Source organism: Callorhinchus milii, unplaced genomic scaffold (assembly GCF_018977255.1).
Source record: "Callorhinchus milii isolate IMCB2004 unplaced genomic scaffold, IMCB_Cmil_1.0 Scaffold14, whole genome shotgun sequence".
In the NCBI taxonomy this organism is placed as follows: Eukaryota; Metazoa; Chordata; class Chondrichthyes; order Chimaeriformes; family Callorhinchidae; genus Callorhinchus; species Callorhinchus milii.
The window spans coordinates 10304215-10320064 of NW_024704755.1; the positions used below are offsets into that span (position 1 = coordinate 10304215).

Consider the following 15850-nt stretch of genomic DNA (forward strand, 5'->3'; position numbering starts at 1 on the left):
AGTTTAAAGAAAATAAAATGTATATAATGCACAATTTCACAAACATACTGAACCAAGACCTGCTGTTATCACCTGCTCATGCCCTCTTTGGCCACAAGTTTGCTGCTAATACTATTTACCCAATATATTTGCTTTGTTAAAGAGGTAATATTTCCCTAAAATGGTTAAAAAGAATAATTCCACTGTCTGCATTAGTTGAACTGAATATAAAATACCTAATACAATAACAGGAAAATATTATGCTAATGCATGCATCCTGATAAGAGTGTTCATAACCCTGGTTAGTACTGTGGCCGGTTTGTATTTTGTATGGTGATCCATTAGCCGCACAGTTTCCATCTACGCCACAAGCTCGTTCACAGTTAGTACAGAGAACTAGTATTCTACCATAGCTCCATCACACTCTACTACCAGGATTCGTAGATTCGTGGCCTTCAAACTCCACTTAGAGAGTCTGTCAAAGAGACAAGCTCTAGGTATCTGAATTGACTCGTCACAGCATCTACAATTCCAGAGAGGAACCTTACAGCAAAATAGCAGAACCACTTGGGTTCGCTTATGATTGCCAGTCAGCGCAATTGGGTTGGGTATCCCAACATTTATTTACCAAAAAGTTTGCAGAGAAAACTGTCTGACTCCATTGTGACACACCGCACTTCAAATCAGAATTCCTGTGTTCCACAGTTAAATTTGCATGCATTTTATTAAATTAGTCTCATATTGAATTCTTATTAGCAAACTTCCAGCAAGTACCCTGGTGCCAGTGTTGAACTGCAACTACTTGGTACTCATTTAATGTACAGGAATAATGTTATATTATACTGTATATAGCATATATTGTAAATACACACATTGTATCCATTTAGATTTGAGTGCCCTTATTATTAATTGTACTCAATGAAATGTTTTTTTTTAAAAAAGCAGCTGGTCTTACGGAGACCATTTTCAAGAATTTAACAATTCCTGAAGAATTTGTGTGTTTTTTTTTATTCAGCACATCTATATTCCCAATAAGGTGACATTTTAGTTCATCTTTGTGTGTAAAATGTCACAGAGAAAAATATGCCACTGCACAAGCACTATCTGACATTACTTGTTCTAAGCAAGATTGGTTTACAATCAAAATCAGTCTGAAGTTATTACATGAGTAATGATTTCACGCTGCCACTGGACGTACTATGAAAAGAAGCTACAAAGCACTTTCTCTATGGTAAGCCACGAGAGACACTACACAGGGAACATATGAATTGAATCTACTATACTTAGAACGGAGAGCAGTGAGAACAATTACTGCACGACCGCTGGGTTAATCATATTCTCAAAACCATAACTTGTTAGTACTATATTTGCACAGTCTTGATTACGGAAAGCGTAGAATCATACAATTAGACATTAACAGATGAGTCCAGAATGTAGTAGACGTACAAGCTGCTTACTTTACAGTTATAAAATATAGTCTTTAACTAATGATGTATTATGCAGAGCATATGCACAAATCACAGTTCTGTGCTCGAAGTTGGACCGCAACAACGGAAAAAACATGACTTTAATAAAGGCAAGCAACATTTTGACTTATGCTTCAAAGCATTTTGGAGCTTTGGATCCCCACCAGTTTTTATGAGAAAGCCAAACCAAAGTGGTCAAATAAGTACAAAACAACAAGTTTAAATTAGACTTGCTGGTACTGTAAAAGATATTTGGCATCAATGTCACACTTTAAAAGTTATCACAAATAAAACAACTGAGTACATTCCTTGGGAGTCAGCACTTCAGTAATCCATTGCAAACAGCAAATCTATGATCTGCTTCTCTCTGATGTCCCGATATGGTTCAGTTTTTATGGCAATACCCAAACCAGATTAACTCTTAAACTGTCAGGAGGTTCAGCATTATTCTTGGGAGGGGCAACTTTGCAAATTTTCAAGTCACCTTAGAAAATTCTGAAACAAGCAACATTCAAGAAACAAGGTTACTCCAGTCTCAGGGATATATTTATTACAGTAATTTTAGCCCTAAAGATGTATTAGGAGTAGGAATTTTCTTTCAGGTTTCTTAAGATCTGCAAAATTAAGCCCATTATCAATCTTATACCTGCTAAATAATGTTCATTACACTTCACTTGGTGCTGGATGTGAAACTGAATGATTCCCCTTCCCCCATCATGGATACCCACAAAATCAAAAGAATAATTTGGATGAAGAAGGCTCTTTGACCCATCTGATCTCATCCCTCTGATTGTCTACGCTACCATCATTCCATGACAACATCAAGCTGCTTTTAAAAAGCAAGTCCAGTGTCCTGGCCATCATTCAACATCCACCCTTCCTCCACCAGATCAAAAGATGGAATGGTGGGCTATCGATGTCTCTGCAACTACCATGACCAACAGAGATGATGCTTATATTAGACTAAACACGTCTCTGCCTTTCCTCCGTTACATTAAAGCCATCTTAAGACTTATCTTTTCGTCTAAGCTTTTGGTCGCCCTGCTCTACTACTTGGGCTCCCAATTAGCTGTGTGAGGAATTCTGAAATATCCTCCTGATGTGAAAAGAACTGTAGTCATAAATTCTTGTTATTTACCTTAGATCATATTTGGTCCCCTAAAGAAGGAATGACAGCACTTTCATTTTACCTCTGTCCTGTTGCTTGATGCTCTCTGAGCTGAAGAAGAGACTCCTCATATCCTTGCTCTTTCTTTTTTATCTGCTCTCTGAGTATCTCTGCAGATTGTTCCATCTCTTCCATCTGTGTCTTGTAGGACTCAATCACATTTTCCCTAAAGATCACATGAGAGAGCATTAATGAATGTTTCAGTTAGCCGATGCTGATCAATACTTTGCCTGTAATGTGAATATTGTGAAGACAGCTGTCAGTTTCATCAAAACATATTTAAGTTGTCTAATGTGTCATTCATAAGTTCAGTTTTTACTTTAACCACTCGGTATGGAAATCAACACCTTGTCTCAACTTCTGTCTACATAAAAGAACGCAGAGTTATCAGTCTCATTTGAATTTGTCTTTCAAGCGATAGTTCTCATGCTAAAGAAAACTTTTTTTCTAATGAGTATTAAAATAAATTTGGCACAACTTCCAGTTAGAAGCCCGTTCTTTGCCAAATTCGAATTTGTTCTATATCTTTAAGAATTTATTAAATATGCATTCCAACAGACACATTAAAGGTTTTATACATATTATAAAAATAGTTTATAATTGATGTACTGAAAATAAATGCTTTCCTTAAAAGTAAGTCAAGATCTCTGTGTAAATTTAACATTTCATTTAAGTACCAATTGCTTCAAAAATTACTGTATGAATATTTTATACATATTGATGCTTTTCCTTTTTACTTGAAGCCAGTGGTCTTACAATTTCAAGGATTTATTTGTGAAAACTGGTCATACTGAGCATCACAGCAACTGCATGTATACACTCATAATAGCCTTTTCATGACATCAGTAATATTTCGGGTTCAAAGTAAAAAAAACGAACCAGATAACAATTCAAATTTTTCCAGGAAATGCTTGAGTCAAAGTAATGGCTTCATACATTTTTCATATTCTATTTTACATTATTCAGCATTAAAAATTTACAGAAATAATTTTGGTCGATGTTGCAGCACGAAAATGTTGAACGCTGCAAAGTACGTGGAGCTCTGAAAGAGACTGAACTGTTGGTACATTTTACTGACAAAATTAATGCCTACTGTTCGACGTCTATTTTTGATCTTGAACTAAAAACGTTTCATTTTGGCCCGTGTGACATCACCGGAGAAACTGAAGCCCAGAATATACTGAACCCAATAGAGTGGAGAGAGCTGTATGAATGAAGGTGGTATCCACATATCCACAATTAAAAACTACCAATAAAACTGATGATCATTGCATGTGCTTTCAAAGCTGAAAACCACACTGCCTTTTCTACATTAATGAGATATTTGGATGGTTTCCAAAACTAATGTTCTAATTAGTAACAACACTTAACCATTGAACAATAAGCTTCCACAACATGCAACATATCCTATATCAAGGATTTTACATTGAACATATGATAAAAGCAGACAGAACTGAAAATCCACAGCAGCTCTATCTCTGTCTTTGAGATGCTGATGGATAGACAGTCTGTGCATTTCCAGCATAGTCTATTTTTATTTCATATTTTCAGCATCTGAGATTTTTCTTCTCATCTTTACACAATGCTATCATGTTGTGTCTGGATAAGGCATACATCAAGTCGTGTAACATCACAGGATGTTTCTATCGCAACTGACTGCAATTCCACATGTACAGTTAATTCTACTTATTCATAGTTACGATGCACAATATCACCTGCTTAACCTGTATGTAGCTAATAAAGTAATTGTATTTTGAGGAGATCATGTAATTATTTTCTAGTTTTCATTAGTAATTATCGCCCCTTGTTCCATGGACTATGATGTTTCACTTGGGTAAATCGTCATTCCTTCTGTGTAACTCTAGGCAGCAAGTATTGTCAGTCTGCTCAGTTCTAGACAGGGAAGTGGGGTAGGGATGAGGTAGCTACCATAACCTGTTCAATGAATACATATGTTCTTTTGCAGCAGAAAGTCAATGGATAGTGATCACAACTGGGAAGCCTGGCTGAGTGTTCCTCTCCTCAGCCTGAGGACTATGAGGTCAATAGGAGATACTGCTACCCCAGCTGACTTCAACTAATTCAGTATTGAGGAGAGATTCAATCTGGGGCCTTCTTGCTCTTTGTGGCTTTGAACTACACCACTGTGGATTTACGCTCTGAACTATATTGGGTTGTCACTTTAAAATCCATTGTCAGCCATATTATAATGAATGTATGCCTTTCATGTTGGAAGGACGTCTCAATGCACCTCACACTGCTCACTGGGGGGCAGGGGGTTTGCGTGAAAAAAATGGCGAAAAGATAGGTCTTTAGGTGAGTTCTGAATGTGGGGAGGGAGTGCAGGATGGAGTTACACCATCCATGGCAGAATGGCTGAAAGACATTAATTCTAATTAAATTAATCACACAGGATTTAAACTTAAAACACACTGTTTGAATCTTATATTGTGCGTCTCAGTGAAGTAATATTTTGCAGATTTAATGTTTCGCCCACAAAATATAGTCAATTCACTTTACAGTATATTCTATGAAGCGCTTTGAGTCATCTGAACGACAGGATAAGGCGCTATATCAAATACAAGAATTATTATCATTATTTCCTGTGATGTTGCTTATGCTTCTTGAACACTGCAGAATGTGCTTTGGTACTCAAATTGGAGTGACAGGAATCAGGTTTAGGTTCCATAATTGCAAAATGTAAAATTAAACAACTAAGTAAATTCTAAAAACAAACAAATACAGGAAAACGAATCTGATTTCATTCAGACACCTGATCTCTACCCAATGAAGTGGAAACATTTTGCCTCAGTACCCAAAGCTCTGGTGCCACAAGATAGCTAAGCAATAATTAATAATAATTAATTGTTATGAGTGATTTTATTTTGATAACACTCACTACTGGTCCTATCACTATTATACATTTAGATATAACTTTTGTTTTAAAAAAAGGATTTACCATTTTTTGATTATTACATTTCAGTAGGTTTCCTGTTAATGTGAACATTGTCACAGACGAATAAACCAACTAACTACTCAACCAAAGGATATTATGACATAGTAAATATCGACAGTGATGTGCCTAGGAGGAACCAATTGGAAAGCAGAAAAAAACATCCACACACCAACACAATCTTTTTAATTAACGATAAATGTGCTGCTTCATTTCACTTTTCCCCTTCTATCCATTCCCCTATTGGGGTATGGTTCTATGGATACTCATCACCCTGCCTTGCCTCACCCAAGCCACTATTATTTATGTGCAAGTTTGACATTGACTGCTAGCAATTTATTGAACGGATAGGAAAGGGTGGTGGGGGGGCATCACCGCCAAGCCTGATCCTATCCTTTAACAACATTGACACGTATACATCTTCAGTGGATGGATATTCCTTGGTAGCAATCAGGGGAACATACCATAGTTGATTTTCTCTTTCCTTAGCCTGAATACTGTGGCCAATTGTAGAATTTCTATTGTTGCCTTAGCTAAGATAACTCATCACTTTTGAGGATTAAACCTAGGGATCTTCCTTGTCTGACTGGCTTAGCTAATCACCAGATAGACCTATCATTCCATTATTGTCGTACTTTTATTAACATACGTGTAATACCGCAAGATAAATGTTGGTACCATCCTTCTATATCATTATGCTGCACAATGATGCATTAATAAATCACCAGATTAAGTACCAACTGTAAACTAATTGACCTAATGCGATCCCATGGATATTCTCCAAATCATATTGGTCATTTGATGATATAATTTTTTTAAAAAATGATTGAACTGAAATGCAGTAACTTTGGAGTGAGAGAAATAAATGATCATGTCTCTAATTCAATACAAATGCAATTAAGTGCTTTATAATAATCTCAGGTAGCTTGCTATGCAATAAAGTGAAACTTGATAAGCATTAAGGATACCCTTTTGAACCGAGAGATCTTTGAATATCAAATCTTAAAAATAGATATTGAAAATAAAATATCCCAACTATCCCAACTATTTTTCGGGATTCTTAGGGAAGAGAAGAGGAAATAAAAGAGCTTCATCTGAAATCTGCAGTTGCTTGAGGAGTGAATAGTGCTTTACGTGCTTACAAGTACACAATTATTTCCCTGGGAACTATACTCGATCAGTTTGATACTGATGGTTGCAGAATGATTTCAGATAACTAGAAGTGCCAAATTATAATAATAATTGTTGCATTTGATACAGCGCCGTATTCCATCTTCGGGATGTCTCAAAGCAATTCACAGCGATTACTATAAAGTGAATTGACCGTATATTTTGTGGGTGAAATTATTGGGGTTTTTTTTTTACTCTTATTATTTCAAGTTCTTAGTTCTTTATATTAATTTAGTAATTCTAGCAATAAGATAGAAATGCAGATTAATAACAGAATATCTCAGTTTTTTTTAAGGTCACAGATTCTGCAGGAAACCAAAATGAGAATATTCAGAGATGGAAATTGAGAACTTTAACACATGGTATGTGGTATAACTGTGGTAAAGCCAAGAAATCTAAAATCATTAAATAGAATAACTCTACTGTGATGAAGATAAGAAAGAACAAGTGTGCATTATGTCTGTAAGGTGAGAAGACAGCAAAATGACAAAAACGTGGAATTGCTGCAATCTTTCAAAAACACATCATTACATTGGAAAAGGTGCTAGGGAATACATGAGAGAAGACGGAGGGAAAGCAATACAGAAGATTCCTAGTTGGATTAAAAACAGTTATTACATTTGAGGAAAAAGATTAAAATGCAATATGAATCAGATTTCTAGAATAATGGGGAGCGGGGGAATTAGACAAAGTGGAGGTTAATTCAATTAAATCCAGAATATGGAAGGAGCAACATCTCAATATCAGGAAATTAGAAACCAAACAGGAAATAAGACAGAACTTCCATCTTAGAGCTCTTAACTTGTCATGTAAATATTTATGTAGAAGAATGAATACTTTCATTATTCACAACCTATGTGGAGTGCTTTGTCCAATCTTTCAAATGGAATCTCCATTAATTTCTGCTGCGAGAGAATCAATTAATCTTAAAAGATTAAAAATTAAGAATGATAATAAACTATCACACCAGTCTAATCTATTACTTAGAAAATTGTATTATTTTACATTTACATCAAGCAAAACTTTTGATGAAAGATTTTTTTTGTCCAATGTGAACAGTATTAATCACAAATCAAAAATTAGGTAGATTTTCAATCTTAACTATATTCAGAAATTACGTTATTGGAGGGTTTTATATTCAATATTAATAAAGATTGGCAAAGTACTGTCTAACTGGGAAAATTAAATGCTAAAGGGTTTAAATAATTCTATACAAAAGTCACTTATTAAAAAATGCGTTTAGCTGCTTTTTAAATCTTATTCATTATTTACATATGTTCTTAACATATTGATCTGAATGCTTTATAGGTCTATTCTTCCAGAGTCAAATTCAATGGAGCAAGAATAATTTCCCATGTATACGTATGCACTTTAAAATACAACTTTAAGCACATTCTAACAGGTTGAATAAAGCAGGAAAGTAAATGAATCTTACAGATTTCGTATTTCAGCTCGGGCTTCTTCAAGTAAGCTGTGTCCATATCTAGGCTGTATGGTTTGGGTATACTTTGCTGCTGGCTCTGGATCTTGAACTCTGATCCCTAACAAAAAGCAAACAAAGATTAAAAAGACATGGGAACTAGGTTATCTTAAATATTAGAATTTGTTTTGTGGTGTCTCTGCATTAGGTGTACGATTTGCATATGAAGTGAGATTGTGCAGTCTCAACTCTGTTCCTAGTTTATGCCCACGGTACAAATTATCCCCCAAATTTAATAGAAATGGAAACAGTCACACCTGTGCAGGAGAGATGCTCTTTCAAGAATTGGTGCAAATTACAGATAGTTTTATTCTGTATCTAACCATATTCTCCAAGAGCTGGGAGAGGTTAGTGCTAACACTGGGTTTCTGAAATGGGAAAACATAAAAAAACCTAATAAATTTCCAGTTAATGACCCTATCCTATCTTAACTGAGCATAATTCAAGTCCCTTATTTTTTGAACAGTCAGTTATTAAGAAGGCTTTGATGCTTTCTTAAAACAAAATAGTCATTAATTGTAGAATATCTTAGTGCTTTTTCTGTACATGGGTATTCGTCCCTGGTTCTTCACACTTTAATCTTCAATTATCTTCTGAAGGTTTTAATTTATATATATGTATCATTTCCAGGTTAATGAAAGTTTCAGATCCCATTTTATAAGATAAAAATACACCAAACTTTATATTGGAAAGATTGCAATAAAGTATCACCCATTTTATCTTAATTGAACAGTAAAAGCTTTCTGACACGTGAACCCAAGCCATCAGATCCTCATAATAACAAAACATTTTTTCCACATTACGTTTTGCATGTTTTTTTAACGTGCCTGTTTGGACCTTACTACTTCCCTGGTGTGAGAATGCTGAGAATAAAGTTGCACATAGAACTGATCGTGTTACCATCTGCTAATCTGGAAACACTCAACTTCTACTTTGGTTTCTTGAGTGAGTAAAAAGGTCAAGTGCAATTGGCACTGAGATATAAAGAGTATGAATATTTTGTGATCAGTCTCTCATCAGCACTATAGAAGAAATCTGTTCTCATCTATCTCAGTTGATAATCGGAACAATATTTTAGGTGAAATAAAGAAAGTGGAGCAGGCATACTCCAATTCTATTTTTAAAAATGTTCTGTTGGATTATCCTTAAACTGTTGAAATTTTTTATTTGGTTTAAGGTATAAATCTCTGTGTAGTCAATTTAGGATTAAATTCTCAAAAAAAAGTCATTCAAATAAGAAGTGAAAATAGGATGAGGTTTTACTTTCAGACACTGTAGTTACAACAATATTAACTTCTTCTCATGGAGACATGGAGTAGACTGGAGCCCGCTGAACGGATTTAATGTAACAGTATTAATCAATAATGCCTTCCATTCAACATATCGTTTGAAAAACATGTCCAACTTGGCTGTTTCAATACCTCTTTTAAGATTCTCCTGCATGGAAGCAACCTCATTGACCTTTCTTAGGCCAGTGTTTATGCGGGACTGTACATAGTTGTATGGGGTTTGCCTACGCCCTTGGACTTGGAGCTGCTGTTTACAAGCCACCAGACGATTCCTCAGCCCCTCATTCTGCTTCTCCAGTTCGCAAACTTTTTCCTGCAGTTCCTCAATCATTTCTTCCATCTCAATGTCCCTTCCCACCCGCTTGGTGCCGCCACTCTCCAACTCAGACCTTTTTCTGTCAGTGACAAGCCTAATGAGCTTGGTGGCCATCCTAATAGAACAGGATAGGAATGTGGAAAGTCAGCAAAAGTACTTTGTGCAAAGGGACATACACACTGCTAAAGACTCTAGTGCGGAACCTGAATAATACATTTCAGATTTTGATATAACTATTACTGCCTGCAATGAGTGCTTTGAAGTTAATCAAAACCACAGAACAGCAATCTGCTTTATAACACTGACAAATAGCAGTTTCCTAAGGTTTATCATTCTAGCTGAGCTCACAAGCAACACATACTTACTCCATATGCTCTGGGAAGAACAAAAATCAAAGAAAGTTATATGTGGAGCACACCATAAGTGGCTAAGAATAGTTCTAAGCAGGGGGCGTTGGAAGAACATACAGTTTGCATCTCATACCTGCACATTGTATTTTCCTGCTGTACTTTAATACATACAGCATCAATAATGTAAAATTATTCAACCTCACTTAAACATATGGTACTATAAAGCTTAGGTGGTCTTTAATAAAACCCAACCAATATGGAAAGCATTATTAAGTATTACAATTCTATCTTTAGCTTTGCTTTACAACCTTAAATGAAACAATTGCAAAACTAGATTTGAACAAATAATGACTTTCAGACATAGTTTGTTTTTAATTCAAGACAGGCATCAGGGTTTTCATCTTTTTTTAAAAAAATGGACTCAGAATCTACTGTTGGCATATGATCAACTGTACCTTTGATTCCATGCAGTTTTGATGTATGCTGCTAACTGGGAACAAAAGTCTATCAAAGGACATATGAGGATGATGTAATATGGCATAAAGGAAAACATGCATATCAGTGAATGGAAAATATTTTGGCACTGAAAGAAAGGAAAGGTGGCTTTGATGAGTAGGACAAATTACAGACCCTCCAAAATTGGTCGCACATCTTTCATAACAAGCTGGCTTTTTGCAGTGGGTGTCATGTGCATAAAACAGTACCTTTGTTTCATTTGTTAAAAGTCGACAAATTGCTATTTCCGCATGTGGCAGGTTCTGGATATATGCAAGGCAAATTGATATACAAATGTACTTGTATAGAGAGTAGGGCAAAGCAAGTTGGATTATTTTAGTACTAAATTTGAAAATAAAAAATCATCAATGTTCAATAAGCTCATTCATTTTTAAGAAACATATTTTTCATAAATACAGACAGGAAGCTTAAAAGAATTGATATTCAGGATCAGTAATGGAAAACTTCAGTTCACCAGATTGGATGGAATTTATTTGACTTTGTTTTCAGTTTAACTGTTTGAATGCTCAACTCAGTTCATTGTTAAGCAGATTTACCCTTTAAGCAACATGAGCAAATATTATATATGTTGTAAGTGGTTACGCAAACATACAACAACCTTGTCAAACTAATAATACTGTTTGACATTCTGCATTAAAAAGGAAGTTGGTAACACACATTTCAATCAACCAGCTCGGACTTGCTAAAGGTACTTCCCAACGGTTTTTAGTCTCATATCTATTTATTGTATCCACTTGTATCTCTGCATTCCCCTTTTTGGGAGAAAAGTGCATCCATAGGCATGTTCAATACTAACAGGATCTGTATTTTTGCATTTGTGACTGATGCGGACAGGTTTTTGTCCTTCCCTCTTTGACTGAGACTCAATGCTTTGGCACTTGTCTAGTGATTCAATCAGCAGCCACACAAAACTCCCCCAAATCCTTCTAACCACAGTTGCCAACATACCTAAGATAAATTCAGAGACAAAAATGCAATTCTATTTTACACACAGGACAATAAAATTGCTTGTTTTTCACTAAATATCAGTAAATGTACTAAATATTGGTGACCCTATGCATATGCAAGGGACAAAGCAGGATTCAGAATCAGAAAGCGCCTCTTTTCAAGCTATCAACTCACTTTTCTTTACTGAATGTAGATATCCTGCCACGCCAAGCTTATTACAACCTCTCCTGCAGAAGCAGCAGCAGCAGACACAATCATTAGTTTCCAAAGTTGCTTAAATTCACAGAGATACAGCAAACTCAGGATAACTGGTCATTCTAAGGGAAAAAGGCCCACTGACAAATTATTCCATGTGATGAGTTAGCCTTGGGTCTTTTGTCTCTCGCTTGCTCAACCAGCATCAGCTCACCGCGGACACCGCATCCGAGCATGCTCGCCCAACCGCCGCCAAGCGTCTGCATCAATCACAGGATAGGGCCGGAGGCTTCTGCGATTCAGGACGCCATCTTCTAGGACAAGTTATCTGATCAATTTTACATTGTAAATGCTTACAAGAATTTCTACAATGCAACAAGCTACGTGTTAAGAGTAGTGATCTGTAAACCCGAGTTTATATGGGAAACGGTCGCGATATTGAAGGCAAGACGACTTAAGTGATCGTGTCGAGTTAAGCCAAGGTCACATCATCCAAAATTTACACTCGTTTTTGAACTGATAGGGTCTAAAATGCAGCAATTTCAAACAAGATTGTACATCACATCAATTTACAGGAATTTTGCACCAAAGGCAGAATTATGTCAAGAGTTCCAGTGAGTTCTGCATGACGTAGATATATGTATTGTAATGAAGGAATTACCACAATTTAAAGCCCAATGACTAGAATATTCCAGTTGTCACCTGATTCATCTGAACCCTGAAATGACTACTAGCCATCACTTGAATCAGATCACTGTATTATAGAAACAAAAATTATAAGGAATGAAAGAAATGCACCAAATGCAAAGTAAGCAGACCAGTAAATGCAAATGATGCTTCCACAAACAAGGATATCCATCATCCTGTATCCATCATCCATCATCATCATGGAATGCTGTAGCTCAGTGTTTAGAGCACTCGCTTTGCAAGCGAGAGACCCGGGTTCGATTCCCGGCAGGGTGAAACCTTGGGCAAGTTTCCTTACTCCACACGCCTGATAATAATCCCCCAAGAAAAAAAACTAATAATAAATAGTCGCTTCAATCCACGACTGTTTGTGGGCCACTGCTGTGCGCAATTGGCTGCCGCATTTTGCTCACAAATTTTTTTTTTGAGATGTCTAGAAGATGTGAAAAGTGCTATATCAAATGCAAGGATTAGTATTATTATTATCTGTCCAAAAGAACAGTTTATATCAGCCAAAAAGTCACCTCCTGATTTATTTGCTCATGTTGTGGTCACATTACAACAGGCGACTGAGCTGGACCAAATATAAGCAGCTCTGCAGTCCCAGTCCCCTGACGCTGTAGGCACTATAGATTCCATCCAGTTTACTTTGTGGCTGGAATCCACAACATTGGCGGCAACATGGAAACAGCTGTGCCTGCGCGAACTCCCACAAGTAGAGCTGTTTCCAAACCGTAAATTCACTGCTGTTGTGATGTGGTTAACCCGCCACTGACAGGGCCAGGTAAACTGACAATTCAAATAGTGTCATGGGAACTTTAATGCCAACCTGGAAAGATGGGGCCTCATCTCATCTGAAAGACATTACCTTCAACAATATAGTATTCCAGTGATGCACTGATGTATTAATCTAGACTATGAACTTAACTTCTAATATAGGGCTGAATTAGAGGTGAGACTGACATCAAACTGAGCCAAGCTGACACTTACCTGAATGAAATTACTGTATCTTGAAATTAAAGGTAAAATAATTGCTGATTTTTCAGCTCATGGTTGTTTTAGGAAGATTTAAACAAAATTGTGACCTCAAACAAACCATACTGCTAAATATATTTCCAACATTATTCGCAGGGCTATGGGATAAGAGCAGAGTTGAGACTCTTTCAAAGAGTGGGCACAGTCACGAAGGACAAAATGGTCTCCTTCTGTGCTGTAAGATTCTATGATACTATGATTACAAGCATTTGCAAAGATGAACTTCAGGGTGATGCAGAATTTAAACATAAGCATTAAATTCCCAAACTCCATATTTTTGTAGTTAGGATGGGATTCTCTGTAATTGCATTTTGCTACGGGGCACCTGAATCTCCTTTCAGTCTAATGCAAGACTCCTTTCCTCTTCCCATGTTATGCTCAATGTTACTCAATGGGGATCTGAGCAGAGATGCTTTCTACAATTACTCATGGTAACAATATACACCAGTAGATAACAAGAAGCATAATTTCCTTCAAATATTAAACAGAACTGGACTTCTCATATTTTAATATTACAATGAACCAAAATTGGTTACAGCTTTTAAAGATTTTTTCTTTCTTAAAGCTTAAAGCTGTAACATATATTGGAAATGACAAGTAACTAACTTTTTGAAAATATAGAATATGATGGACAAAGTGGCTAAAAAAAACAAGATGAGCTCTAAGCTTTTTTCAGCTAGCTGGTGGTAGAATGACAAACACACTCATTGAGATAAAGCGAGATTAATAGAAGTGCAGAACCTTTTAATTTTGTCTTCTTGCTTCCTTGCATGCTGTTTGAGCAAAAAGTTTTCATCGTGAAGGCGGAGAAAGCGATCCTCCAGCTCTTCGCGGCTGATGCGAGACACTGCCTGGCGCGCTCTGGCATTCTGTGCAGCAGATGATTCTGTGATTAGAGGCCGGGACAGACAGACAGAGAAAGAATCAGTTGCACACTACAATTACATTGTATTATTAGATCTTGTATTAAAGGGTAGATGATTTAGCACCAGGAGTGGGTTTCAATATGTCAAAATCACTAGCAATATGTTCCATTTGAAAGACTTCCATGACAGTTTGCATTTGTTAGTAGTGTAATCATTGACACTCTCCTGACCTCTGTAATATGGTATTGCTCTGATGATTTATTGTACATTATTGCAATTAATATTGTACAGAAAGTGGAAAGTGTAAAAAGAAGAAAGGTTTGTGCAGTCAATTAGTACAGTATTTACCAGGAAAGAGATGTATGATGGATAATTGCCACCCAGTGACATACTGCAGATTGAAGCACTCATTAACAATACATTAATGCTGCAATACACAATATTTGGGTGTTCTAAGCATGTACTGTCATGTCAAAAAAATGTTTCACAGGCTGTAGGGATAGAATATCATACTTGGAAGAGTTTGATTTGTGAGAGTAACAGCAAAATACCTCACAAGTACCTTGTGTTCTGTTCTTTGCTCGTAAATATAGCAAGTAATTACGGTTATACAGTGCTTCCACGATCTGATAGTTGTGACAGGGCTGATCATTCGCTACACCATGATTCCCTGAGAGTCAAGCAAGCCAATTAAAGGAATGTACAGAACAATTGCTTCCCAACAGAGATGGGAGAGAGATTCGAGAAGCATCAAATGGTGAGTCATCGAGGCCAGTCTCACACATCAACTGGACTCAGTGTGGCCAAGGCGTTACTAGTACATCTGACATTTTTTGTGCAATCATTTGAAATGTAATGAATGTTACATAGGCAAATATGGCAATATTTGTGCAATTTTTCGATTTGATAGGCATCATGAATCAGGTGGGGTAATTCACCAACATTTGGTGCAAGTCTATTAAATTTAAAAATATTATTATTTTAAACTTCAAATGTATTTTTCCCCCATTCATAATATTATTTTAAATTTTGATAATCCAAAATCTTCTCAAGGTAGATACTTGCATTTATTATTGTTGCTGTTTACCCTGCTATATCCTTCTAAATAAAGTCAGCCAGGGAAAAGACAGATTGCTACAGATACTTCAGGACTTCCATTACCTCTTTGTGATGGGAGTTAACAATTACCAAGGAATAACAAAAATATGGTTAATATCAACCGTCAATTTTTGAAAACATGTATACAATGTATACAACGCCTCAATGTAACATCATGAGGTCACCAAAAGAAACAAAAACAATAATACTGTTGTTTAATTACTTCAGCAGTAAATAAAAAACTTGTTTTTCAGGAGCAAGAAAGTGCTTACAAATCCACTATTGTCATCATCATCAATGAGTGTGTATATATTTGGTTTGTCAGGTGTCTGAC

At 36.2% G+C, this 15850-nt stretch overlaps 1 protein-coding gene across 18 annotated transcripts in view; it reads right to left on the bottom strand.

Annotated features, from left to right (window-relative positions):
- The window catches only part of rpgrip1l (RPGRIP1 like), a 74205-nt gene that overhangs the window by 52002 nt on the left and 6353 nt on the right, over window positions 1-15850 (bottom strand). For 17 of the 18 annotated variants that reach the window (XM_007889462.2, XM_042340449.1, XM_042340443.1 and 14 more), the window contains exons 3-6: window positions 14294-14438; window positions 9638-9936; window positions 8172-8277; window positions 2636-2779 (exon numbers count right to left, since the gene is read on the bottom strand). In XM_007889462.2, coding sequence (XP_007887653.1) covers window positions 2636-2779; window positions 8172-8277; window positions 9638-9936; window positions 14294-14438 — 694 coding nt within the window. Of the gene's footprint in view, window positions 1-2635; window positions 2780-8171; window positions 8278-9637; window positions 9937-11809; window positions 11867-14293; window positions 14439-15850 lie in introns of those variants that run through there. The other variant, XM_042340451.1, reaches the window with a different exon arrangement.